This window comes from Trachemys scripta, chromosome 2 (assembly GCF_013100865.1).
Source record: "Trachemys scripta elegans isolate TJP31775 chromosome 2, CAS_Tse_1.0, whole genome shotgun sequence".
NCBI classification, from domain to species: Eukaryota; Metazoa; Chordata; order Testudines; family Emydidae; genus Trachemys; species Trachemys scripta.
Genome location: NC_048299.1, coordinates 178359077 through 178385884, shown reverse-complemented (window position 1 = coordinate 178385884; position 26808 = coordinate 178359077). Strand labels below are relative to the sequence as shown.

Genomic DNA, 26808 nt, shown 5'->3' with positions numbered 1-26808 from the left:
CACAGCTCTGTGCAGCAGCAGCCCATAAGGACCACATTACACACTCCAGAGCCTACTCCAGGCATTAAGCTGGAGGAGTCTCAATGGAGCTATTCTGCAGTCACTCTGCAGACTGTAAAAGCGGATTCCTCTCCCTCTGCACAATGCATCTTCCCAGCAACAGATCTGGCAACTCAGCCATGGTGCTGCTTTTTAGATTCTGGGCCTATATGAATATTGAATTGCTGCTAAGACCCTCATTTTCATATGAAAAAAGTCAAATTTGCAAGAATTAATAACATGTATCTGTGATAGTAAAACCAAACAATAAAAAGGGACCCATTTTTCTTTGTGAAAATAGATGCGGTATTACATGCATCTCAAGGAAGATCAAGGGCATTGTAAATATAGAAGTTTCTCAACCTGGCATTTTTATTACAATTGCAATGTACCAGGTCTGGTAAATCCAGCTCTAGCAAAGATGTAGAGATATATAGAGATATATATACACAGGATGAACTAGTTGTCTGGTTTATAACCTGTATTATAGTATAGCAGTTGATAGCAGTCAACCCTTTGGGCTTATATGATTATCAGGGTCAGCACCTCTGGTATACTCAGACTACATCAATGACTGACTTTAAATGTTGTGACATTATTTCGTTTTATTATTTTTGTCAGCAGGGTGCCTGTGATCAATACAGGATGCTTTTATCATAATCATCTGTCCCTTAGTCATAAAAATACAGATGTTCAGCTTCATATGAATGTCTTTATTTTTATTTACACGTATAGTTGTAATTTAGGACTGTCTTAATATGTGTTTATGCAGCACCCAGTACAAAGGGCCCCCGATTCTGACTGGGGCCTCTTGTCACTACCGGAATACAAGTAATAATCCTACTTTTCTAAAAATGGAATTCATTTCAGTGTACCTTAAAATGCAGTAAAACTAAGACAAGTTATATTAATAATCACAAGAACATATTGCTTCTACCCCTTTAGAAACTGTGGAAGCGCTACACTGGTAGCATATGGGATTTAGTCATTTTCTTTGTACCAAGGGCTTAGTCTAACTCCCACTGAAGTAATTGAAAGATTCCGACTTACTTCAGTAGAGCAAGCCTAAAGATTGATATCAGTCATAACTGAATATGTCCTAGTACAATATGCAGTTACCCATGACCAAATACATACACTTTTAGAATCCAACCCTGCAAATACACATACAAGTAGCTTTATGCACATGAGTAGTTCTACTGACTTCAAAGGAGTAAAGATAAGCAAATGAATAAATGTTTCCATGATCAGGGCTTTCAGTTTCTATTGCTCACTGGGGCCAGGAGAAGGTAGGAGGAGTTGGGGACAATAGCATGTAACGTTCAAATTTAAGGGTTTACCTGCCTGATAAATATTTTTATGGAAATGTTCTTGACAAAAATCCAATAACTAGAACTCCAGTGACCTTCTTTTCTCCAAGTGTGATGCTTTGTGCTCAACAAAAATGGATCCTAGAACAGATTAATACAATTTTTGAAAATTCTTATCCTTAATAGGTAAGGGGTTGAAACCTTACTAAATAAACTGATGATCTTTCAATAACCACTGCCTGAAAGGTCAAATTTCAAATTTGGTCTTGTTTTCTGCAGCCATTATAAATGAATACACCAAATTTCAAGATTTCTAGACCAGCAGAAACCAAGATGTTAATTAGGTCTGTCAGTGATTGTATTGTATTAGATTCCAATATAAAACAGAAGTAGCACAGATAATAAATATTTTCACTAATGTGTGTGATACTCATTTTCTTATAAAGTTAAGCTAATTGTGGAAAAGATGACAACATTAAACAGTAGTAATACCCTTAATATTTCCTCTGTTGCTATTTAGGTATTTTTTAAGTTTCCTACACATTTAGCAATGATTCTCCTTGCATATATTTTGACTATAAATTCCTCAGTGATGAGAGACAAAGCCAGGAGAAATAATTGTAATATTAAAAAGAAGTAAATATTTACCAACTGAAAGTCAGAGTGAGGCAAAATGACTACCTTAGGACAGCAGCTGATTCTCTCTCCAGATTCAAAGGGTCAGCTACTGGGAGTATAGTTTAGGAAAATCTGAGTACTTCTTAAGAAAAGATGGCTGAAATTCCAATTTTATGAGGTTAAGGATCTGAGAGAAAGTCTTCAGAGTAGCAGCCGTGTTAGTCTGTATCCGCAAAAAGAAGAACAGGAGTACTTGTGGCACCTTAGAGACTAACAAATTTATTAGAGCATAAGCTTTCATGGACTACAGCCCGAAGAAGTGGGCTGTAGTCCACGAAAGCTTATGCTCTAATAAATTTGTTAGTCTCTAAGGTGCCACAAGTACTCCTGTTCTTCTTTTTGAGAGAAAGTCTGTGGTTTCCATAACTGAAGGTAATGTGCTATTCGTTTCATTAGTTTTGTTATAATATTTTGATGCAATAAGTACCCATATCCCTTCTGAACATCTGCTGCTTGCTTTGCTTGAAGTTTACCACATCATCAGAAAAGGCCTTATTCTGCCTGGCTGTTAGTGACTATACAGTGGAAGGGGTGAGGAGCACTAGGAGTCTTGCTTCCTTTATGTAGCCCAGGTAAGGGCAAGGCAGAATTGCCTGCAGTTCCTGTGCTCAGTGGAATGCAGACACTGCTCTATCCCCATTTGCAAAGTGCCACAAATGGGATCGGTAGGAGGTGAGGCCATGCTTCCCTCCCCTCCACTATGCCTGCAGATTGGGGCTGACACACAAGGTTTAGCTAGCTGCAACCCATAAAGGGGCACACTACCAAATTCACTGCCTTGCATTTCAGGAAGTTCAGAGATGCATTCTGCCTGACACCTCCAATTCAGTTCCTAGGTCATTCACCCACCATCAGATGGTAATGACTTTTGGCTACTTGTAACCTGGATTTTGCTCAGTAATCTGGAGTAGAGACCATCTTCCTATTACAAGTCTCCTAAACCACTCAACTGACAAAGGATTTATTTTCATCATTTCCCCACCCATTGTCAATGATAAAATTTTACATGGGTATAAATTATGACAAAAGTGCCAAGACAGTGGAGAATCAGGCTCTAAATATTTTTGTTGAATGCCTAAATCCTTCCTTCTTTGGTGAATACAGTAACTCCCCACTTAACGTTGTAGTTATGTTCCTGAAAAATGCGACTAAGTGAAACGATGTTAAGCGAATCCAATTTCCCCATAAGAATTAATATAAATGGGGGGGGTTAGCTTAGGTTCCAGGACAGCTTCCCCTACTCTGCAAGCACCAGAGGCAGGGGATTCAACCTTCAGCCCGCCCACTCCACTCCTTCCCCCAAGCCCCCACCTTGACCCACCTCTTCTCCCCCCCCCAGCTCCTCACCCTTTACTTCGCTCGCTGCATCCTGGCTCCTCCCCCGCTCTCCCCTCCCTTCTAAACGCTGCAAGCCAGGTGATTGCCGCGTAAGGGAGGGGGGAGGCACGCCGAGTCCTCGCTCCTCCCCCCTCCTTCCTGCCGGGGCAATCAGCTCACTTGCCACGTTTGGGAGGCAGGGGAGGGAGGGGGAGCCTGCCCGCCGAGTCCTCGCTCCTCCCCCCTCCCTCCAAAATGCCACAAGCCAGCTGATTGCCACCAGCAGGAGGCAGGGGATGGAGAAGGGAGGTGCGCCGAGTCCTTGCTCCTCCTGCCTCCCTCCTGCCCAGGGCACTCAGCTGGCTTGGGGTATTTTGGAGGCAGGAGGGAGGGGGAAGGAGCGAGGACTCGGCGTGCAGGCTCCCCCTCCCTCCCCTGCCTCTCGAATGTGGCAAGCCAGCTGATTGCCGCCAGCAGGAGCGGGGGAGTCTGCACCCCGAGTCCTCGCTCCTTCCTCCTGCCTCCAAAACACTGCAAACCAGCTGATTGTGGTGGGCAGGAGTCGGGGGAGGATGGGGAAGACACTGATCCATAGGGTCTGCCGGCGGGCGGGAGGCACTGGTGGGGACGGGGGCATAGGGAGGCTACCAGCTGTGGAGAAAGCAGGCAGCCAAACAATGTAAGAGTGGAGCATTGCACAACTTTAAATGAATACGTTCCCTAATTGATCAGCAACGTAACAACGAAACAACATTAAGTGGGACGACTAAGTCAGGAGTTACTGTACTCCAATTCCATTTTGACATTATTCCAAATGATAACTCACTTATAATATATGTAACTCAGAGCCCTGAGACCACTATTAACGACGTTTATATTTTAATTCTTCCTTCTCCTGGCCTCAGTGAGTGATAGAAACTGAAAGCCCTACTCCAGAGCCAACTGTTCCAACACCCTCCCCCAGAACCCTGGGAAAGAGATGGTGTGGTGCAATGCCCACTGATGGTGCTGTGCAATGTGCATCGATATTTCATATGATTTGAAAATATGACGCATCAATCTTAAATCTACCTATCTATATTTGTTTTAACTTTTATGGTCAGATTCACCACAGCTTTACCCCACTTGTGAATATCATAAAGCAGCCAAAGCTTATAGGCCAGCTAACTGCATTTTGAGTTGCTTTGCTTTGCCAGAGCAGCACAAAACAGCTGGAGTTCCCCCTTCCTCCTGTCCTCTGTGTTTTAACTATATGGGAGGTTACTGACATTTTGGAAGGCAAAAAATAAAAATTAAAAAAAAATGGCAGTGGTTGCTAAATTTCTTAAAGGACCCACTTTTAATTAATTTGTATGCCTACATAACAAGTTTTACTTGTAAATTTTCAGAAAATTCATTTTCTATTGAAAGGCTAAGTATTGTAATTTTGGGGAGGATACACTGTGTTTTTAATACATACCAAACAGATTAACTCCCTGCTTTAAGATCAGCTTTAACTATTGTGTCACTACTAATGCCTTCATAAAATCATGGTTCAGCACAAATATTTTGCTAGTCATTGAACTTATTACCTCACATTTTTATCAGCAGGAATCTCTCTGGATCAAGTATATTAATGTTCGTACATAGCAGTAACGGGAGCTAAGAAATTCATCCTTATGTTCAGAACAAGAATTGTAAAGAAAACTAAAACAGTGTACAAGCTTGTCTCTTTTACCAACAGAAGTTGGTCCAATAAAAGATATCACGTCACTCACCTCTGTCAATTTTGTCACTCTCATTTGTTTTGTTACAAATGATTGTTTCCATGCAATAACTCAGCTGAATAAAGCTTAAACCCACATGATAAACTGAGGCACATATTGCTATGAGATATGCAACCTCCAGGAATTTCCATCTGTAGCTGTGAAAATGCACAATCTACAACCAGAATCAAAAGCTGAAAACCAAACAGTGTCCTGATACTGTCTTTTCTAATTTGGTATGTGCACTGGATTCCGTCTTGTTTGCTGTGATTTTTGTATATTTTAATGAAAATGTTTTAAAGATATTTTACACAGATGTTTTTATGCTATTATTCTGAGAACAGTAAGTGAACCTATTGATCAGAGAGCCATTGAGATTCAGAAATAGTAGTTATTGATAGATGTCCAAAACTATTACCTCCATCCTCAAAGTTACTATTTGCATGTTGTATTAATTGGCTGTGTTAGTTTGTGATTTTGTTGTTGTTTATTTGCATGGAATTATTTTTAGAAGGGGGATGGTAATTAGCGGCTGCAGTCAATGGATAGTGGCCCTTGACAAGTGACAAGGAGGTATAACATTCTGTAACACTGACCCATACTATGTGATAGGGCCAGGAAATAAAGATTTGTCCCATGTTAGTACCACCGTGTTTCATACCTTTATAACACACAACACCCCTTCCAATACCAGTTAATCCAATCTTACTCTTTACAGTAACTGTGAACTGAGTTACCTCAGCTCTTACTGGCAAAAACAACAACAAAAACTTGTAAATCAGAATTTACTTGTATAGACATGATTCATTGAATACAGCAGTCATGAAGTTAGAACTTGATGAAAATTATGTCAGAAGCATAACATCTGACTAGAAAGAATACTAAGGGCCTAGTCCAAAGCCCATTTAAGTCATTGGGAGCTTTTCCAGTGGTGTCAATGGGCTTTGAATCACAGCTTAATCAAATATCACCTATAGGTGTTCTCATTAGGGAGCTCTAAAACAGTGGTCTCCAAAGTGGGGTGCGCAAGAGGATCCCTTGGGGTGCACGGCAGTTCGGGCGGCTTTTTTTTTTTTTTTTCCCCCACTTCGGCAGTTCAGGCAGGAGTCCAAGCGGCTTTTTTTTTTTTTTTTTTTTTGCTTGGGACAGCAAAAATGGTAGAGCCGGCCCTGCGGCACGGCAGGGGGTGCGTGCTCAAATTTTTTTTACTGATAGGGGTGTGCGATCAAAAAAGTTCGGAGACCACTGCTCTCAAAGACCAAAAACAACCATGAAAACATGACAGATTTTTCTAGTTCAGTTCTCATGGAGTATCATAGATAATAAGGTGAAATTGCTTAATTAACAGTACTCTAACTGATGAGCAGATCACACTTTCCCCTTTTGTAGCATCAATGTTATTTAAATAATTCTGGGTCTTCACTTCCCGTCGTTTAAAGTCTCCCATGTGGAACAGAGTAAATAGGGGTGGAAAAACCCCCAGACACACAGAATAGGAAAAATAGAGCCAGAGCTCTCTCCTCTCTTTTCCTGAGTCTTCAATGCCCCTCTATGACACTTCCCATTCTGTCAGGGCTTTGGTAGCAGAGAAAGGGGTGGAGTCTGGGAGCAGCTGTATATGCAGCAATGTCGTCTCATAACTCAATATGTATCTGCACAGAAACTGATGTTACTCAGTTAAATGAGATCTTTTTCCCTGAGGGAGGACAGAAGATCAGTCCCAGAATAATAATAATATTTAAGTATATGTCAGGGATCATTTCTGATGATAAAGTAGCTATTTTATCAACTTAAAAGCTTCTCTAGCAGAATCATTCTATTCTCTTGGAGATACCTTTTTATTTACTGCATGAGCACAGTTCTAGCTGTGTGCAGAGGCGGTTTTAGTTTTGATTTCCTATTAATAAACTATGAAACTTACAGCAATTACACACAAGTTCATAGGAACCCTCTATAGAGCAAGTCTCACTTGATTAAAATCAAGGTTAGAATGTTCAGGCTATAAGGTGTCTTATAAGATAATCATTTTCTTTCTGAAGAAAGTTTTGTCTAAAGATAAAGCTGAATTTATATCTTATTTAAAAGATACTTAATGAAAATACTTCTATATTGGACTAAATACAGTCTTTACTTCTTAGTTAACAGAAATATGTTTCTTGCTATGGTAAACTGATTTGAATAATTCAAAAATGTATCTTTTATTAGATGTTTATTAAAGTTATTCATATTTATACTTTGCTGAATCATCATAAGCAATGTTTTTGCACCATTTGTAATATCTGATGTAGGTTATCAGATGGAAGATATTATTTCAATATAACATTTACTGTATAGAACATCACATGAACTTACTTTTAACCTGACTAGTTACTTTATTTACTTTACACAAAATGCCATCACACAAAGATCAAATTTTAAATAGGAAATATTTCCTATTTTTGTACGTCTAAAATGAATTTATATTCCATCAGTACTGAAGATCTACTGAAATCCTGTCCTGAATTTCACACATTGGGTTAAGATTAATTTGTTGTAATGAAATATTTGGAGTTAACTTTGAGTAAAAAAAGAAGTTATACCAATGCAACAGGATAAAGGGGAACTGCTCAGAAAGATAATGAGGCAGGGCTGGAGATAGCAGAACAATCAGAATCTCAGCAAGATAGGAGGCTCTACAAGAGTGGCTTCAGAATCAGAAGAAGGGGAGGAGTAAAGAGGACTTTACAGCCACCCACTGACTACAATGGTCCTGGAGCTGGGGTGGTTATTTTCTGGTAATGTAAGATAGCGTAGGTAAAAATAATTGATTTAAAAAAATCAATAACAGATTTTTAATTTAAATTAGATAGGTTTTTTTTAAAAAGAAAGGTATTTAAATTAAATATGAAATTATGACAATTCTATGGTAAGGCAAACTTCTTATAATCTTTTTAAATAATTTAAAGTAGTGTATGTTTGCTGGCACACTTTTCAAGTATGTTAAGCCACTGAACTAGTGGAGTCATTGGCTAAGCACATGGAACTCCAGTTTGTTGAAGTGCTTTTGACAGCAGCAGCTTCTTTTGCAGGTGCAGAGAGACCATTTTGTTAATTTCAGTTTATTCAACTAGTTTATCTCAATGACAAGTTCACTGAAAGTTGAGAAAACAGTTTGGACTTGAAAAAGCAGGAAAGCTTGTTTTCCTTTTCCAGTCTATGAATAAAACCAAGTGTGAGAGGATGAGATCTACTAATTCTAAAATCTTGAAGGACAGGTTGACTAGAAATAATCAGTTCAATTTACTATCTACAGATAATACTTCCTTTGTTTATAAATAATTTATTTTTAAATTTAAAATATGTTTTTTGATTAAAGAACTATGAACCAGATCCTCAAGTCTGGCCATTTGGTAGTCAGTGCTACCACAGGCAAACCACAAAAATAGCTGTAAGCAGCCATTATGATACTTGACCCTTAGGCCACCAGATGCCAGTCGAGTCCCAAACAACAACTCAGAATAGCCTCAGAACTGCCCTAAACTGCATGAGCTGCAACTGCACCCATGGGCCTGTTTTAGCAGCTGAGAATTGCTATAGCTCAAGGGCACTTTATGTCCCTTTTCCTCTGACTACACCCCATACACTAGAAAAGGACAGGGATAGAACCAGTTACACAGATTCTTCCCCCACCCAGAGATTTCCCCTACAGCCTCATCCCAACAGTATTAGGATTTGTTATTTGTTTACTATGATATTATTGTTTTTCAAAATATATAGCAATTTAATAATGAAATTACCAAAAAAAAATAAAAAAATGAGAGTGTGAGATAGGATCCTCTACTCACTGCTGGATGGTGCCGCCTGCTAGCAGTTCTGGGGATGAACTCGGTCAGGCCGACGCCCCTTCCAGTGGTTACAGCCCATCAGTTTCTCCTCTGCAATCCCTCTCTTGCTCTCAGGAACCACAGCTGTCCTCTTAGTGACTCAGCCCTCCGGCCAGGTTACTATTGTGGTTTCCCCTTCCAGGGGGAGTGTATTAAGGTTCCTGCTGTCTCAGGCAGTCTGCTGCTTTGTTGCCTCTCAGTGTCACTCCTGCAGTATCACAGGCCCATCCTGTACTCCAAGTTCTAGACTTGTACTCCAGTCCATTCCCTGCCCCTTGCTGCCTTTCCCTGAGCTGCTTCCAAACCTCCTGGCCTTCCCCACTCTTCTGGGTTTTCCAATCTCTTCACTTTCTCCTTCCTCGGAGTAACTTTAGGTAATTTGTCCCTGCAGCCCCTCAAACGCTCCTCCCTTCTCCCAGGGAGTGGCTGCAGCCTTCTCCCTGGTGCCCCTTCTGTTTCCATTTTCCCCGGAGGTTTTTCACCTTCCTCTGTAGCCTGGGGCACAGGTCACTTGCAGGTTCAAACTAGTGTAAATGGTGGAGTATCTGTAACTTGAAGTCTTTACATCATGCTTTGAGGACTTGAGTAACTCAGCCAGCTGTTAGGGGTCTATTACAGGCATGGGTGGGTGAAGTTCTGTTGCCTGCAATTTGCAGAAGACCAGACAGGAGAATCACAATGGTCCCTTTTAAGCTTAATGTCTATGAGTCTTTTATAGAAGCCCTGCTTGTCTATCACAGGTGACCTTTCTCTAATTAGCTTACTCCAGCCTAAAGCTTCCCCATTTGCAGCCTAATTAGCTGATTGGGCCCACCCGATCCAACTCAGCTCTTGCAGGGCCATTGTGGGGTGCACACCCCATCACAGATGTCCTTGTTTAGTAATATTATAGTTAATTTTATTTCATATATTATACTTTTTCTTGTAATATGTCATTTTTCCATTATACTAAATGCATCAGTTTCGTAAGTTGAATTAGAATTTGTGCACGTTCAGTTGCATCTAATTCACTGAAGCAAGTTCACATGTAGTCTGTGCATATTTTGCTTTCCCTGGGGCGGGGGAAACAAAGGACACAGTTTGCTAAGACAATTATCATTCCTTTTTGTAATTTGTTAAACCTTTTTTTACACTGTGCACAAGTAGTTACTTCTCTGTAACATATGTTGAGTATGTACATGTGCCAATGGAAGGGAGATTCTCACACTCCTTTCCAAAACTGATTCCAGAAGACAAGAAATCATTGAAAATCCTAACACTACACTAATTACCTACTTCCTATTTTGTTTCCTGACCTAGTTTACTAGAAATGTAGGAACAAACAATCCTTTACTAATTCTCTGTACTCTTTTGTATTTTTCACCTAACTGGTACTTTTCAGCCAAGAATCTCAATTGACTCTGTAAACATTAACTAACAATAACAAAATCCTATAACAACCTTGCAAAATAGGTAAGTATCAGTATGCCCATTTTTACATACAGGTATAATGAGGCATAAGAAGCCTGACCAAGCGAAAAAAACATAGCTAAGATTTTCAAAAGTGACTAATGATTCGGATGCCTCCATTTTTGAGAGCACAACTTGAAACTACATAAAGGGGGCTAGATTTTCAGAAAGTGCTGAATACCCATCCCCTTAAAAGCAGACTATCTCAAATGTAACATATAAAAAAAACTGGGAAACCAAAACTCTCTATTTATTTTTAGTCTTGGCTCCAGAGAACAGCAAAGCCAGGAATAATACTGAGGAGGCCTACTTCCCAGTCTGCTGATTTATCCAGTGCAACACCCAATTCCCCACTGCCAAAGCTACATTTGACAGCAATACATTTCAGCAATATTTAAACTATGTACAGTCTTTCATTACAATATAATACTGGTATTTACTTACTATAAAAATAAATGGATTTCCAGAATATCTGAATACTTACAGAAAAATATGTCCCTATCTAGGGATTATGCTCTGTATCTTGCAAAAGTTCCCTCTACATGTAGATAGAGTTGCCAAGTGTCCGGTTTTCAACCAGAACACCCGGTCAACAAGTGACCCTGGCTGCTCCAATCAGCACTGCTGACTGGGCAATTAACAATCCAGTTGGTGGCACAGTGGGGCTAAGGCAGGCTCCCTGCCTGTCCTGGCTCTGCACAGCTTCCTGGAAACAGCCGTCATGTCCAGCCCTTTGGCACAGGAGCAATCAGGGAAGCTCCACTTGCTGCCCCGCCCCCCCAGTGCCAGCTCCACAGCTCCCATTGACCAGGAACTGCAGCCAATGGGAGCTGCAGGGGCGGCGTCTGTGGTGTGGGCAGCATGCACCACATAGAGCCGCCTGGCCTGGCCTCTGCCTAAGGGCCAGACATGCTCGCTGCTTTCAGGAGCAGCGTGAAGCCAGGGCAGGTAGGGAGCCTGCCTTAGCCCCAGTGTGCCCAACCAGGAACCACCTGAGGTTAAGCGTCACCCGGCTGGAGCCTGCACCCCAAACTCCCTGTCCCAGGTCAGAACCCCCTCCCATACCCTAACTCCCTCCCAGAGTCTGCACCCCACATGCCTTCCTGCACCCCAACCCCCTATTCCAGCCTTGAGACCCCCTCCCTCAGCCAAACTCCCTCCCAGAGCCTGCACCCCGCACCCCCCCACACACTTCAAACCCCTCAGCTGCAGCCCAGAGCCCCCTGAATCCATCATTTCTGGCCCCACCTCAGAGCCCACCCCCCCAGTTGGAGTCATCACCCCCCTCCTGCACCCCAAACCCCTGCCCCAGCCCAGTGAAAGTGAGCAAGTGATAGAGGAAAAGGGGCTGGAGTGAGTGTGGGTGGGGCCTCAGATAAGGGGCGGGGTCTCAGATAAGGGGTGGGGCAGAGACCGGGCAAGGATGTTCAGTTTTGTGCAGTTAGAAAGTTGGCAACCCTACATTACAGAACATATGCTCTTACATCTACATAGAGAATACCTCATGTTAACTTTGAAGTTGCTTTGCCTTTCTTTCTGATGACCTGAGGTAAATTTGAACCAGTAAGCTACAAGGATTCTAAGCTATACCATCCCCATAAAAACTATATTTTCTAAATCCAAAAGGATGTAAATTTGTTTTAATCCCATTTCCTTTCTTTATGTTGAAAGAACCAGATCTGAAAAAATTGTGTGGATTCTCCTGAAAATTGCTTCTTCAATATGTCATTCATGCTATGGCAGTAATGAATTTTGTACCTGTGTAATCCACTGATCAGTGTGAGTTATGTGTCCCTGTCTGTGCCCAATCTACAGAGGATATGAATCTATTACAGAAAGCCTGACAGGTTAGCTGAAGCAGTAGATCTCTTCAGATCCCTAATTCAACAGCCTGTGTCAGTCAAAATGGTAACCATAACACTTGCTGCTAGTAGCTGTGTTGGTGTGTGGAGGAAGAAAAAAGCAGGTCCAAGCCACTCTGAGCATCCTTGATCCATCATAGTTATGTAGAGCAGGGTGGCTCAGTGAAGTCCTGTGGAGAGTATGGTGTTCGTGGGATGAACCATACTGGTACTCCAAAAGAAACGGTATGTGTCCCTTTCTAGATTGTGCTGCAGTCTGGCCACCTGCTCAAGTCAGCAGACCATGCCCCAGTGCAATCCTGAAGCATCTACAAGAGTATTAGCCAGGTTCATCTAGTACAGAAGAGTGCTACGTGGCTGTCTTGTGCTGATGTTTAATATGAGGAGGGAGGAGGGATTTCCGTATGCCCAGTTACACCCTACACCCATCCAACACTGACAGAATTTAGTCTGGTATCATTAACTTGAGGACTGCACTTTTAATGACTGTAGTTCTGGAGTCTTGACAAGATATTTTAATATTTGTTCCACTGCCTTGAGATTGATGGAACTGTTAATCATATTTAACTGCAAAGCTTCACGTATGTTGCTAAAATAAGAAGTCACTGACTTCTGTTTCCTCAGATATGCCAAGAATTCCTATATAAAATTGCAAGATCTGTTGTGATTGAACATGAAAATATAAGTATTCATAATCTGTGATAAGATCACACAGCTAGATCTAGTCTGATCTCACCTTTTCATGGTAAGCTCCTCCCCCGCCATTCAAAATAGTCAGTTTGATCAATAATCTTTTACATTATTTATGTAGGTCACCAGCTATTTTAATTTAGCCTTAATGGATACAGTCACAGCTTGTACCCAGCATGATTTGGTGATATGTCAAGACAGACAACATATAGAAATATCCTAATTTGAAAGATGGGGTCTGAGACCAAGGTGATAGCTCCTTAGTGATACCTAGTATGTATATGTAGTAGATCCATATTCAGTGGTCCATCGTCCTCTATTGATATGTTCTGTACAATGCCCCTTTTGCAGAAAAAGAGGTTCAATGCTGGAATCAGAAGATTCCATGAAGGCGGGGAGAAGCAGGGGAAAATGAAAGAGACGTGAATATTAAGCCAAAAGCAGAAAAACGGCCAAGAGCCATAGAAAAAAAACAAATGAAGTACAAAGAAAATGGGGCAGGGAAAGAAAAATCGATCAACCTTTCCCTTCCTCCTCCCATGAAAAGGTAAGTAAGACCAGGTCTACATGAGGAGCACTTTGCCAGCATAGCTATAGTGGTATGCTATACCTGTAGTCTCTACTGGCAAAGTGCTCCTACTGGGGATGCAGTTTACACAAGCCTCTGATCTCCCCAAGCACAATAATCTATACCAGCAAAGTGCAGTTTTTCTAGTATAACTGCATCTATACTATGGATTTTTGTTAGCAGAGCTATGTCGGTCAGAGATCACATCCCTGACCAACATTGCTAGGCCAGCAAAAGTTTGTAATGTAGACTTGGCCCGAGTTCCTGCTTCCCTCTCACTGCACTAATAATACTTAATACTCCATACTTAGGCACAAAATTGTTGGCATAGGTTGGAGGAGGATCCAACTGCCCAGATAACACAATACTAAACTCTTCCTTGCAGGGGAAACCTTTGTGACTGTCAACTCTTATTTCAAAGGAGGCTGATGTGCTGTGGAAGAACTGCTTCCTGTACTCTGTAGATACCACTGCCCACAGCTCCCCTGTTGTCTAGTTCCCATTTTCTGAGAGATCCACTCTCCTGTCAGACACTTGCCCATTACACTCTCTCCCACACTTGTGACTGCCCCCCTTCCCAAAACAAGAACAATACCTTTGCTTATCCTACAAGACTTGTTCCCCATCCACTTTGTCTTCCCTCTCTCCACCGTGAGCTATTCCCTCTTGCCCTTGCCACTGTACCTTTCCTCACTAAGATGGATACCCCTCAAGTCTTCAAGAATTTAAAATTCTCCACCCACCTACTTGTAATAAAGTTGGGACAGGCAGGAATGCTGGTGAGAGCCTGGCCTTTATTTCCTGGCTCCAGTAACATGGCATCAGTTAGGATTACAAAAAGTTCCTATCACATAGCAGAGGTCAGTGGACACTGATACCAGTGGCTACCGGTACATTATCTTCTTTTTAAATAAAATTCAAATAAAAAGGCAGATGTAAGGGTAACTACTGGAGTCAGCAAATACTGACACCAGTCATGTGACAGAGGTATTAACCTCTTAAAGGTGCTGAAGGTTGAGGGAGCTATGTCAGAAGGTTGGGGGGCAAGAGCAGGGAGTTACTGTGTTGCTAGGAAAAAGGCAAGATGTGGAGAGAGTGCATTTAGAAATTATAATGGGGGCAGGGTGCATTAGGAAGTTTTCATTGAAGTACATGCATAAATCATTACATCCCAGATTATTTAGTTTTGGTGAGGGTTAAAAAGATTCAGTGAACATTATTACTAGTACTGAGATATGTTTGTAAGAGGACTTGCAAAACTCAAGTTAACACCCTTAATTGTCTACAAGAAAAAAAAGACTCCAAGTAATCCATGCTTAGTAAGCAGTCTTGGGTAAATCAACTTATGTTCCTCAGTTCACCCACCATAAAAAAAGGACAATCATATTACCTTCCTCATCTGGATGACAAGCGGCATAGGTAATATTATTAAAGTACTTCAAGATCTTTGGAAGAAAGGTTCCACAAAGCACACAATACGTTATCATTTTTGTATCCTGGAAAACCAAAAACTCTACTGTATTTACATTTATATAGCCAGTCATTAAATATTTGTAATGACTTCAGAGCTTTTTAAAAGCTGAGTGAAAATTATCTCATATAAAAGCTGTTCATGTTAATCTTTATCTATATATCAAAACAAAATGTTTTATAGTAGTTGGTTGTTGAACTTCTACATGCAAACACTTATTTTAATTTTCAGTTGGGTAATTTACACTAATGCTGCAAACAAAGAAAACAAAACCTCAATTAAATAATTTGCTCTTCATGCACTACGATTTTCCTCTCCCTACCCCCAATTACATTTAAAGAGCATAACTCTTACTTAAAATGTCTACATTAGCAATTTAGCTTTTCTCCTCTGAGCTTTTGAGGTGCACCACATTGGATAAGAGCAGGGAGAGGTTATTTTAGGCTCCAGTGCCCTGCTGCTGCCACTTGGAGACCATGGCAGAAGTAAAACATGAAGGTACAAAGAGTGTTCTTTTTATTAAGCACTCTTGGGGTACTTTGCTTTGGAAAAGAGAGAAAATGTTCTGTGAATGCAGTCACATCCCACGTTACTTCCCAGGGAAGGCAATGAAATGACTCAAAGAAGAGGCAGGCCTGAATGGTATAAAATCACAGACTCTATGAATAAACGGCAATCACATATCTTTTAAGTCCAGTTTTTGTTTTAAAAATAAGCACCATTTGTTTAAAAAATTACATTGGTATGATAATTCTTTAAATAAGTTAGAAACTAGTAGTTCAGATCCTTGCACCAGCAGGTCTATGTGTTGTATACAGAAGCTAATTGAACTACCCTAAACTAGTTTTTACTAATAAAAATCCCTCTTTATGTACACTAGATTTCAGATTTTCCTGTTTACTATTAATTTTTCTTCTAAAAAAATTAATGATATGCTATTTTAATTATACTCCTCTTTAAGCAAAACAAAATTGAGTATATAAAATAATATTGGATTATATTTTCTTTAATATTTTGTGCTTTAATTTGGTGTATCTCCTCTGGACAAAGCAACTGCATAGGCTCTTACTGCAGAAAGCAAAGAATGTCTAAATATTTTTTAATTTAAAAAGAATGTAAGACAGCCATTTCCATTTAGTTACATGAATGCAGCAACTTGTACCACCAAATATTCCCCAGAGATCTAAATCAGTTTGGTAATACTGAACTTTATTATAACTGAAAATGAAAACAACTTATGCAGGAAACCATAAAACCCTTCAAGTTAACTGTAGTCAACGGTAAAATCTCATTAGAGATAATAGACATATTGTGGCACAATCTAAATGCTCAGGGCTCATGGTCTGACTGAATTCCAAATGCTGTCAGTAGGAAGAATCTGCAATTCAATCTTGCCACCCCTCCCCCCACCATATCCTTTTTTCCATCATCTGTGTCTAGTCTCAAAAGCCTGTGTGTGTATAACTATATTAGGCACTTAAAAATTCTTACAATGGTGAGGTTTTTATTTACATACATTAATTACTACTATAATTTCCATCACTCCCCCTGCCACCTCCCACCTCCCACCACCCACAAAAGGATGTGGCCCTCCCCATTACACACACTTTGAGAAGGAAGTGTAGGAGTCCTTTGGGTAGCAAATGTGGGAGAAACTCCACTGATGCTCCTACTGGGATTTTTTCATTCAATTTTATTTTTAAATGCTATCATGAAATGATAGAACTTAGAAATAAGGTTGGGTGGATGATGTTAAGGGAAAAATTAGAGTGCCTTTGACTGGAGAGATCTGAATTAGAAATACTATACAGGAGTTGATTTAGGGTAGTGTGGTGTAAAAGTAACCTCCATCACATTAGCAGCTTTGCAAAATCCCAAATTAAATGTATGGTCTTTTTTCAAAGAAAGGAATGTTTATGGATTAAACTCAACAGTAAATTAACACCCAGGTGGAATTATATTAAATATATATATGGAATTTTAAAATGTGCTTGACAAAATATTAAGAGTACAATACAGATTTTTGTTTTTATTTTTTTTTTTTTTTGGATGGGCGGAGGGGAAGGACATGTGAGTACTGAATGGTTTGCCTTGGCCTCCTGAACACCTTTGCTTTTTCCCACACCAAGTAGGTATCTAGCAGAATAACATGCTCCACAATAGTGAACAGAGAAATTGCAGAGCCAAGAAGCCTATACACACTCAACCCATCATTTCAGGCAGTCTTCTCCTCAGGTTTACCCTCTTGCCCTGCAGTTAATCATGGATCTAGCTGCAGGCCGATTGGGTCCACTCTAACACTCTATGAAATCATCACATTCCTATTTCCACCCCTCTTCCAATTGTGCTCAACTTAGTGTTGGTTTTTATCACCATTTGCAAAGAGTTAATGAAAATCATCCAGAGAATCTACTTTGCATCAGTGCTCGGCTGCCTGAAACAAAGTTGTCCAATCATTCCTAAGTTTTGAGTTTGTTTATTATTACAGTTCTGCTGTATACCCCCATGGGAATGAAAATTGATTCAGATTTAAGAAAGCATGCACATGTTTAGTATCATTAAACTCACATTAGACAAGACACCTGGCCAAAAAAGTGGACAAAGAGTAGTCTGTCATTGCAAAAACCCAAATGTAGTCCTTGATTCAAACAGGCCACCTATAATCAGAATGCCACAGGTTCAAGTTAAAGGTGACTTCTTCTAACTGCCTATGTAAAAAGTTACTCAGGTCTAATGAATATATGTATTTATAAACAAACTCAATCAGTTGCACGGCGTTCTTTTCTCTTGTTAGGAATACTGAGCAATGTCACTTTCACTTTGAAGAGGTGAGACTGAAATGAACAAATCCTCCCACCGGGCAGGTTTCCTGCAAGATAGTTACTGAAATGGCAAGGCAAGATTCAAGTCACAAGGTCAAACAAAACGGTTGATGTGGCCTCTTCTACACATTCCTGCTGTCTAGATTTCGTCTCGGATGGCAGCGGGCTTCGCCCAGCTCCTGAGTGCAGCTTCCCCATCCCCCATTCCCACTGCAGTCTTTGCTACTTCCACCGAAAGGTTATTAGCATTTGGTTAATGCACGAAAATTCCTAGAGAGCATTCAGCGATGGCACACATTCAGACTAACATCCATTTACTTCCAGACTTTGGCCTGCCAAGTCTCTCCGGGGGGACGGGGGAGGGGCGGGGAACGAAACATGTTCCTGCAAAAAAGATGTATTTTATAGTCGTCACTGTAAGTACATTTTATTTAACGGCTAATACAGAGAGTACCAGTGTCTAAGACCATTACAGAATAACCACATAGAAAAGTTGTAGCATAACAATGATGACAAAAACAGTCAAAGTTTAGGGTTCAGTTCCAGCTGATTTTATTTCCTTCTCAAAAAAAAAAAAAAAAAAAAGATTATTTACAGAAGGTATATCAACAATCTGACAGGCAGTGAACTGGACATGATTAGCTGGCATGATTTTTTTCTCCTCTTTCCCAACGTTGTGTTGTGGGGTGATCGTTAGACAAAAATATTCTACACAGCATATTGCACAGGATGGATGACCAAAAAACAAAAAACAAAACAAAAAACCCTTAACGGAACCACCTCATTAGGCAGACGTCCTAGTGCCTGTCATGTTATATTAACATACATAAACACACAATCCTCTTTTTTCTTATTATATTACAGACTTAAATGTACAAAGATGTTTTCACTTTTTCCATCTTAAACACAACAGCTATAAACCTGAATACATATGCTATCATCATGCCATAAGAGACTAAAACAATTATATTTAGCGACAAGTAGAAAGGATTAAATAGTCAAATACAAGAATGAAAAACGCAGTACATAGTGTCGCGAACTCAAATCGGCATTTAGATAGATCCAGTGGTTTAAACGGCACGTTTTTTGCTTATAAAAAAAAGTGCAAAAGATGTGGTTTACAAGTTAAAGGTACAGGATCCCTTTTTTCTGTAAAATGCACCAGTTGCTTTAAAGCGCCTGTACGATATATGGTTGTACTTAATTATGGAATTTTTTTTAAAGTTAGGAGACAGTGTATTACGTTTATTCTTTCCCCTCATAGAAATCAATGAGATTAAACACTGGGCACTGGTGGTATATATAAGGGATACTGTCACTTTAAGAAGCCTGCAGATTGGAGTGTAAACATGGAGAAAATAGGGGCTGATTTTTGTGTGTATGGGTGAGACATTAACCAGCGGCCCTGTAATTATAATCAGGAAATCCAAACAGCGATTTACACCGATTTACACCCCCTTTATATATTTTTTACAAAAATACACTGAGAAAATAATCAAACGTTTTCATCTCTCTTCTCTTTTGTTTTTAAAAGTGTCAAAAGTCTACATTTAAATATAAAAAATTAAAAGTTAAAACTCTAGCCCTTCAGTGAAGGAGACATAAAAATGGTGCGAGTAACAACGAGGACTACCAAAAAAGGACAAAGAAATACAAGTCAAAAATGTTTGGCCAGTATAAATACATCCACTTATAAAATGGCATCCGATTACATTTACAAGGAAAAAACAATAAAGGAATAGAGCATCGGTGAGAAAAAACAGTCTTTTCATTTACAGCTATAAGGAACAAACACATACATACTCTGAGAAAAAATTTGGTCCTGATTTTTTTTTTAAGTCCAGCACAGATTTGAGTTGCGTTTGAATCCTTTAAAGAGTTAAGAAAGAAAAAAAAGCTGGTGATTTTTTGTAGGAATCAAACATAGCGCCATCTATCTGCTTTTATAGTATCCTAACACTATTTTTAAACTGTTCAACAGTCTTACAGAAATCTTAAAAAGATAGACAGGATAACATGCTATATTAAACCCCACCAGTGAAATAATCCAACACCATCACGATTCTGAGTAAGAAGAAAAAACATTGTTTTTTGTTTTTGCAAAAGCAATCGCCCTCCCTCCATTTCCCCTGTACCACATCATTATAGAAACTGTTTTGTATCTGTCTCCGTTTCAAAAAAAGTTTTCCGTGTTCATGAAGTTCCATTTTATTGATTGATTTCTCTCTATATAATAAGGTGACTGAGAAAAGCGCTGCCACCTTCTCCTCTATACGTGCAAATGCATTTCAGTTTATTATTATCTTCCTCTAGTCGTGTTTCCAGTTCATCTTTAAAAAAAAGGCAAAAACAAAAAACAAAACAAAAAAACCCAAACCCCTTCTTTTCTCTGTCCAACTAGGATCTCAGTTCAGTTCCCAGCTCAATTCGCCCTTTCCGCCTCCTATCATCTTCATCTCCTCTTGCTGCAGGAAAAAAATCGAAATAGGATTCGCTTCCCTTCCCCCACACCATGTAAACCCTGCAGTCTTTTTTTTTAAAACAGTTCTCATCTCTCTCAGAACAAAATACTCGAGATCGCCAATGCACTCAGCACAATTTTTCACTCCCCCTTCTTCTTTACATAGCGTGGATTAAAAATATCAAAAACCCAGAGGTGTGTGTGGTTTTCCCCCTTCTGTCTCTCTCTCTCTCTCACAAAAAAAAAAAAAAAAAAAAAATCACTCCCGCCAGTCTCTAAAAATTAACATCAGGCATCGGAAGAGGCGTGGGGGGGATGTGTGTGTGTGTCTATCTCCAAGCAGAGGAAGGGAGCGAGCGTGTGTCTATTTTTTTTTAAAAAGGATGATCCCTTTTATCATCTCGGTTTTTTAAAAGCACAGCAAGTCAGTTTCATCTGCCCCTCCAAGGAAAAAAGATACACCCAACAGCGTGGGCGAGTCCTCTCAATAGTGTATGTCTACGTCTTCCCCGGCATTTATTTATTTATTTTCTTCAGTAAGTGAAGACCAGGTTTGAAATGCTGGACTCCAGCCAGTCCCCTGAGATCATCTCACTTACCTCCGGGGTGCAGTAGTCCGGGAACTCAAAATGAGAGCCCGAGCCAGGCTCGAAGTTAAAATCTAGGTCCCGGTCCAGCACAGACGAGCCGAAGCTGCCCAGGGACATGCTCTCAAAACCGGGGCTGGGGTTCAGGTCCAACAGGTCGTCTTCAAACTCGTCGTCCGAGGAAGAGGAGCCGGAGGAGGAAGAGGACGAGGAGGAATGGGAGGAAGCCGAGGAGGAATGGGAGGTGGAGGGGGCCGGAGAAGAGGCCCTTAGGCTGGTGTAGCTGCGGTGATCCGAGGGGGAGCTGCTGCCCGGCGGGGAAGGGCAGGAGATGCTGCTGCAGTCTCCGTCCTGCTGGCACCCTCCGGCGCCCCCCTCCTCGTACAGGCTCAGAGGGTCGCTGGCTTCCGTGGAGCAGCTCAGGGTCGGGCTGGCCGGCACGGCGCCCCCCGGGGAGGAGGACGCGCTCTGCCCGTGGCCCCCGCCCGTGCCGAAGACATAGACCCGCTTGAGCTTCTTGTCCGAGAGGTGTTTGCCCGAGGCCGAGCAGGAGCTGGAGGCGCCGCCGCGGGATTTGTACAGCGAGTGGTGGTCCGGGGGCAGAAGGGCGGCCTGAGCCGGCTGCTCGGCGGGGAAGGGGGCGGCTTTGCTGCCCAGGATCACCTTGGCGTGCGGCTTGCTGGCCCCGGAGCCGCCGCCGGGGGAGAGCTTGGAGCCGCCGCTCTTCTTCAGCGCGGGCTTGGAGGAGTTCGTGCTGCCCCCGCTGCTGCCACTGCCGGTGCCGCCCCCGCTGGCGCCAGGGCTGCCCCCGCCACTCTTGTCTCCTTTCTCGCCGGGCTTGGCGGAACTGTTTCCCGATTTCACCTTCTTCCTGGGCCGGTACTTGTAGTCGGGATAGTCCGCCATGTGCTTGAGCCTCAGCCGCTCCGCCTCCCGGATGAAGGGGATCTTGTCGCTGTCCTTGAGCAGCTTCCAGCGCTTGCCCAGGCGCTTGGAGATCTCGGCGTTGTGCATGTCCGGGGACTGCTCCATGATCTTCCTCCTCTCGATCTGGGACCACACCATGAAGGCGTTCATGGGCCGCTTGATGTGCCCGCTGGGGGTCTTGCACCAGCTCGGGTCGTCCGCTTTGCCCCCGGTGGAAGCGGTGGAGCCCGGCGTGGGAGAGGAGGCGATGCCCAGCTCGATGCCGGCCCCGGAGTCCGAGGTCTCTCCGGCCAGAAGCGCTTCCGTGTTCTCCGCGTTGTTAGTCTGCTGCACCATCGCTGGGTCTCACACACACGGCGGCGGCGGCGGCTGCTTGCAGGAAGGTCGCCGGGGCTCAGCTCGGCACCAGTGCAACGTAAAAAAAAAAAAGCTCTCAACTTTAACAGGTACAAGGAAGGGGAACGAATCAAACAGTCCCAAACCAAAGCAAAATGCTCAGCCCTTCGCCAGCGCGCAGCCCCTCTGCTAAGTAGTTGTAGTTCCAGACAGGCTCGTCTCCAGCGCTCTGTGCAGTCCTTCCCCCTTTGCTCTCTATTAATTTAGGGGCAGCAGCCAGTGCTCAAAGTGGAACAGAAACAGAGTTTCTTTAAAAATGCTGCAATTCCCCCTCTCCTTGTCAGTGTTTCCCCCCCTCCCCTCCCCGAAGCAGTTGATTCCAGTTCACAAGTGCTTTTTCTCTGCCCAAGATGTTTCAGGAAAACAGCACACGCGCTGGTAAAGCCTCCCACTACTGTGCCCAGCAACACACACACACAAAAAAATAATAATAATAAAAAAATAAAAATAAAAACCGGACTCCAGGACTCGTGGCTGTGCAGTCAGTGATCAGGAGCTTGTGCAGTTAATTATTTGGTTGTTGAGAGGTACTGAACAAAAAAAAAACCCGTCTCATGCAACCGGGTAGCATTAATAAATGTGTGCCTTCCCTGTAGGAAGAGCGGTGACTAATGCGATAAATATATTTAGTCCCGTTTTCCCTTCCTTTGCATGCACAACCCCAAAGAGAGGAGAGACACATACACAGACCGGGGCTACTGGTATTGGCCTCTTCCCCCTCACACACTGTTTCTCTTGCTGCAGCTTAGAGCGGACCCCAAATTCCGCCTAGCGCCTCTTTATCCTTTCACAGTCCTCGACCCGGCCAATCACTCGCTGTATCCAACGCTTCCTCGTGCCAAACCCCACCCCGCCGGCTGCTATTGGCTTGGAACCCGATGCAATAATAATCACCGCGTGCAATGAGAAGCTCCAAATCTGACCTCATTCCAATTTACAGAGCAAACTTTTTAAAAGGGCCAGAAGTGCAGCTGAGATTTCTGAGTCTCTTTTTCCTTTTGCATTTCTCCTCCCCTCTTCTCTTCCCTCCCACCTCCGTGTGTGTGATAATGCACTAAATTATTGAGGAGTGGGAAGGGGGAAAATATATTCTATCCTTTATGTTAGATAAGTTGGATGGGGAGAAGTGAAATACTGTACATGGGAGCTTTACTTTCTGCATAAAGGGAAAAGTGATTATCTGCGAATATTAGTTCCTTTCAGCACCGAAAGAAAAAAAATCAGCATGTGGTGTAAAAAATCTGTTCCTTGTGGATAGGATTCATTCTGAGAAAGGACCAGAGGAAAAGGGGAAGGGAGGGGAGAGACAGCAAGGATAAATCAATGATTTAAAAGCCACTGAGAAAGTGGGTAGACACCTGTCATCACAAATATTTTCACATTAATTCCTATATCACAGATGCTGATACATTGTATAACACTCCTTACAACAATTTATTCACTTATAATTATCACAAAATACTTGCAATGCTTATAGGAAATTCAAAGATTCCCATTCCTCCCAAACATTGCTTTTTGAACACTGCAATGATTGCAATCAGATCACATTTTCTCCAAGGCTCAAATGAAGGATGAACCATGGGACATAGTTTGGGACACAGTTCTGTTATTATAATAATAGAATTATAAATAATTTTTGTGTAGCTTCTATCTCATTTTCCTTTGGAAGTTGGGTGGGAGGAAGAGGCATTTCTCTTATCTAATGTTTACCATTCACACCCTCCTGTTTGCTTCATCATTGTACTATTGGCATCCTGTCTGCTGGCAAGCCCACTTGGTTCAGGGTGCACTGGGGCTAGGTGATGGAGTTCCACATCTGTCATTGAACTTCTTGCAGCATCCCTGGTACACAGTGAGTATTGTGACAGGGCTGTGTGGTTTTTTTTGTTTTTGTTTTTTAAATCTGATGAGGGAAGGAAAGGGGTATCTCTTGTGAGAAGTTGCTACTCTGTGACCAATATATTCAACAACGAAGGGTTTGCAGACATGACTGACAAGATTATAAATTGGGTGCTATTTTGATTTTTTTCTAATTAGAACAGATATCTAAATTGTCACACACATTCGTACTTTATTGTTTTTGTCTATTTTAAAAACACTGTCAAAGTAGTTTAGGCCTCTAATCTCGTATGTGCTATAATTGTTATAACCTGATGGAAAACAGATATTTTAGGGATATTTTTAATCCAACATTCTGCCTCCAGTAAATAAAATAAATCAGTAAAGTTTTAAAAGGATAAAATGTAATAATGATATGTGCAATAGAGCTCTCCTGCATCCTCTGTAGCACCAGTTAAATAAACACTGGGGTTAAAGGCATAGGCCCACAAAAAACAACAAAAATCACTCTTTTCCAAACTTTCCTTGACATCAGTGGTTATGCCAGTAACCAAAATGCTGTTAAGCAAATCAGATATGTCAATTTCACTTCCAATGGGGGGGAGGGGGAAGGGGGAAAGAGCAGGGAAAATAATGAAAATAATGTTTGCTAAATAGAAAAAAATAACATTGTAGGGAACGTTTCAAGGTTCTAAGAAAGTAGTATACAAAAGTTATATATTTTTCAGAAATGGAAAGCCTATGATAGTGTCCTTTCAAAGACTATTTGGTTTGAATACAAGCTATGAGATTTTAGGCTCCAAATTTGAACCAAACTAGAACTGCTATGAAGTGCTGAGAAAGGTCCTGTGAATTCTAACTATCTGCTCTCTATGTTTGTTGCTTTAAACCTAGAACTAAATTACTGATATTTATTTAAAAAGACAGTAGTCTCTTATTGTTGGGCCTATACAATTAATATTTTGTATTCAGTCTGTTGGTTCTTCAGAAGTAGCTTCTTCAAACCTTGGATCAAAGTCTCTTCTCAGTTACAATGGCAACTCCAGTAACATCAGTATAGTTACATCTGATTTACACCAGTATAGAGAGGAATTTGGCACATTTTTCTCACAGCTGTGCTGACATTAAATATATTACTTCAAAGTACCTACATCTATTGCAATCAGTGGGAGTCTAAACAGGTTCAAAAGTGTTTTGGTGTCCTAAAGTGCTACTGACTTTATTCACACCATTTCTATCCCTGTGTAAAATCCTGAAACAGCTGTAACTGAATAGAGCCAGTAACAAAGTCCACTGATTTGCTTGTTATCTTGGGTATCTACAGACATTTCAATGTATAGTTAAAATCTAACTGTAAATTTATTTAAACTGCAAGATATCTAAAATAGCCTCATGTTTCTAAATAGGTTAAAGAAGAAATCAAGATACCACATCTAAAGACATTTGTAGAGATAGATACAAAAGGTAGCAAATAAACCTACAGGAAAATGAGTCCAAGAGAACCTTTTCCTCTAAATTTGTTACCAGAAGCAGGGTCTTGATCACTATCACTTCTGTGGCAATATAAATCAATGTTTATGTTAATTAAAACAGTCATGTCAGTTTTATCTCCATTCAAAGAGTATGTGTGTGGGAAGGGAAAATCAATTTTTGCTAACTGGAAAAAGACAAAATGGTTGGTAAAAATTTGAACCTTGTAATTGTAACTAAAATTTTAAAAGTATTTTATGATAATTTCTTGGCAGCGTCCTTTAAGTTAATCAAGGTTTCCATTCTTAATTATTGAACGTGGGTTGAGAACCATTCAGACTGGCCAAAGAAATTTAACATATAAGTAAAGTGCGAACATTCTGCTTTCAGCTAAAAGGCAGTTTTAACAGCGCTGTCAAAATCTCTCCACGTTTAATAACTTAAAAGGACTGGACCTGTAGGTTTTCCAAGTCTGGGGGTGGAATAAAGGACGCTAGGTGGCAGAGCTGAGCCTCTTCTGGACAAATAAACGTGGGAAAACGTGGATCTAACAAATCCAAGGTTTTATCCTTCCCCGCCCCCATTTTACTGAGCAGCTTACAGCTCTAAAGTTTCTGAAAGAACTCCAGTGGGTTTCTAGAAAGGACCTCTCATTAGGAATAACACACACGTTACGCACTTTCCAGTTGACAGAAAATCTCAAACTGACAAGGAAAATTAAGGTCTTTATTCAGTGCTTAATTTGTAATGAAAGAGGTGCTAGGGCTCGAGCCATGTTTTTACTTTCATAACTGATGCAGCAAGCCCAGAGGTGCTGAACTGCCAAGCCTGAGCCCTGGCAAGCCCTGGCATAAATTAAGCACTGTCGTTATTAATGTTAATTAAATTATTATACTTATAGCAGAAAACTAGAGTTTACAATTGATTGTGTTATATTATCTCTTGCTTATAAAACAGAGGAGTATTTAGTAGATCAGTTATTCATACAAATGTCTTCAAGATATATGTGCAATATGAAAAATAAAGGCATTGAAGTTTTACTTAAGAATTAGCAAGGTACAAAGATGTTTCCATCAGTTAAAATGTCTGATTTAATAATGCAGCAGATCTTTTCTTTCTCTTAAAACAAGGATTAATGGTGCTCAACCTTACATAGCAGCTGCTGAAGATGATTTTTTTCGATTGTGCTGAGAGAAATTAATTGGAATCGACTCAGATTGTGCTTTTGAAAACAAGCCTTTCCTAGTGTTAAACATGTTTTTGACATGTTGCTGTCAGCCACACTTAAAAACTTCTCTCCCTTTCAAGTATAAT

The 26808-nt window shown here is 41.1% G+C and overlaps 1 protein-coding gene across 1 annotated transcript; it reads right to left on the bottom strand.

Annotated features, from left to right (window-relative positions):
• Positions 1-18594: 18594 nt before the first annotated feature.
• On the bottom strand, positions 18595-22975 carry SOX4 (SRY-box transcription factor 4). Its single transcript, XM_034762411.1, has one exon. The coding sequence runs from the start codon at positions 22123-22125 to the stop codon at positions 20809-20811; it is 1317 nt and encodes a 438-aa protein (XP_034618302.1). The 5' UTR covers positions 22126-22975; the 3' UTR covers positions 18595-20808.
• Between the last annotated feature and the right edge of the window lie 3833 nt (positions 22976-26808).

Bases quoted from the DNA above. Each gene is read 5' to 3' on its own strand.
- SOX4 (XM_034762411.1), bottom strand. From the start codon at position 22,125: ATGGTGCAGCAGACTAACAACGCGGAGAACACGGAAGCGCTTCTGGCC.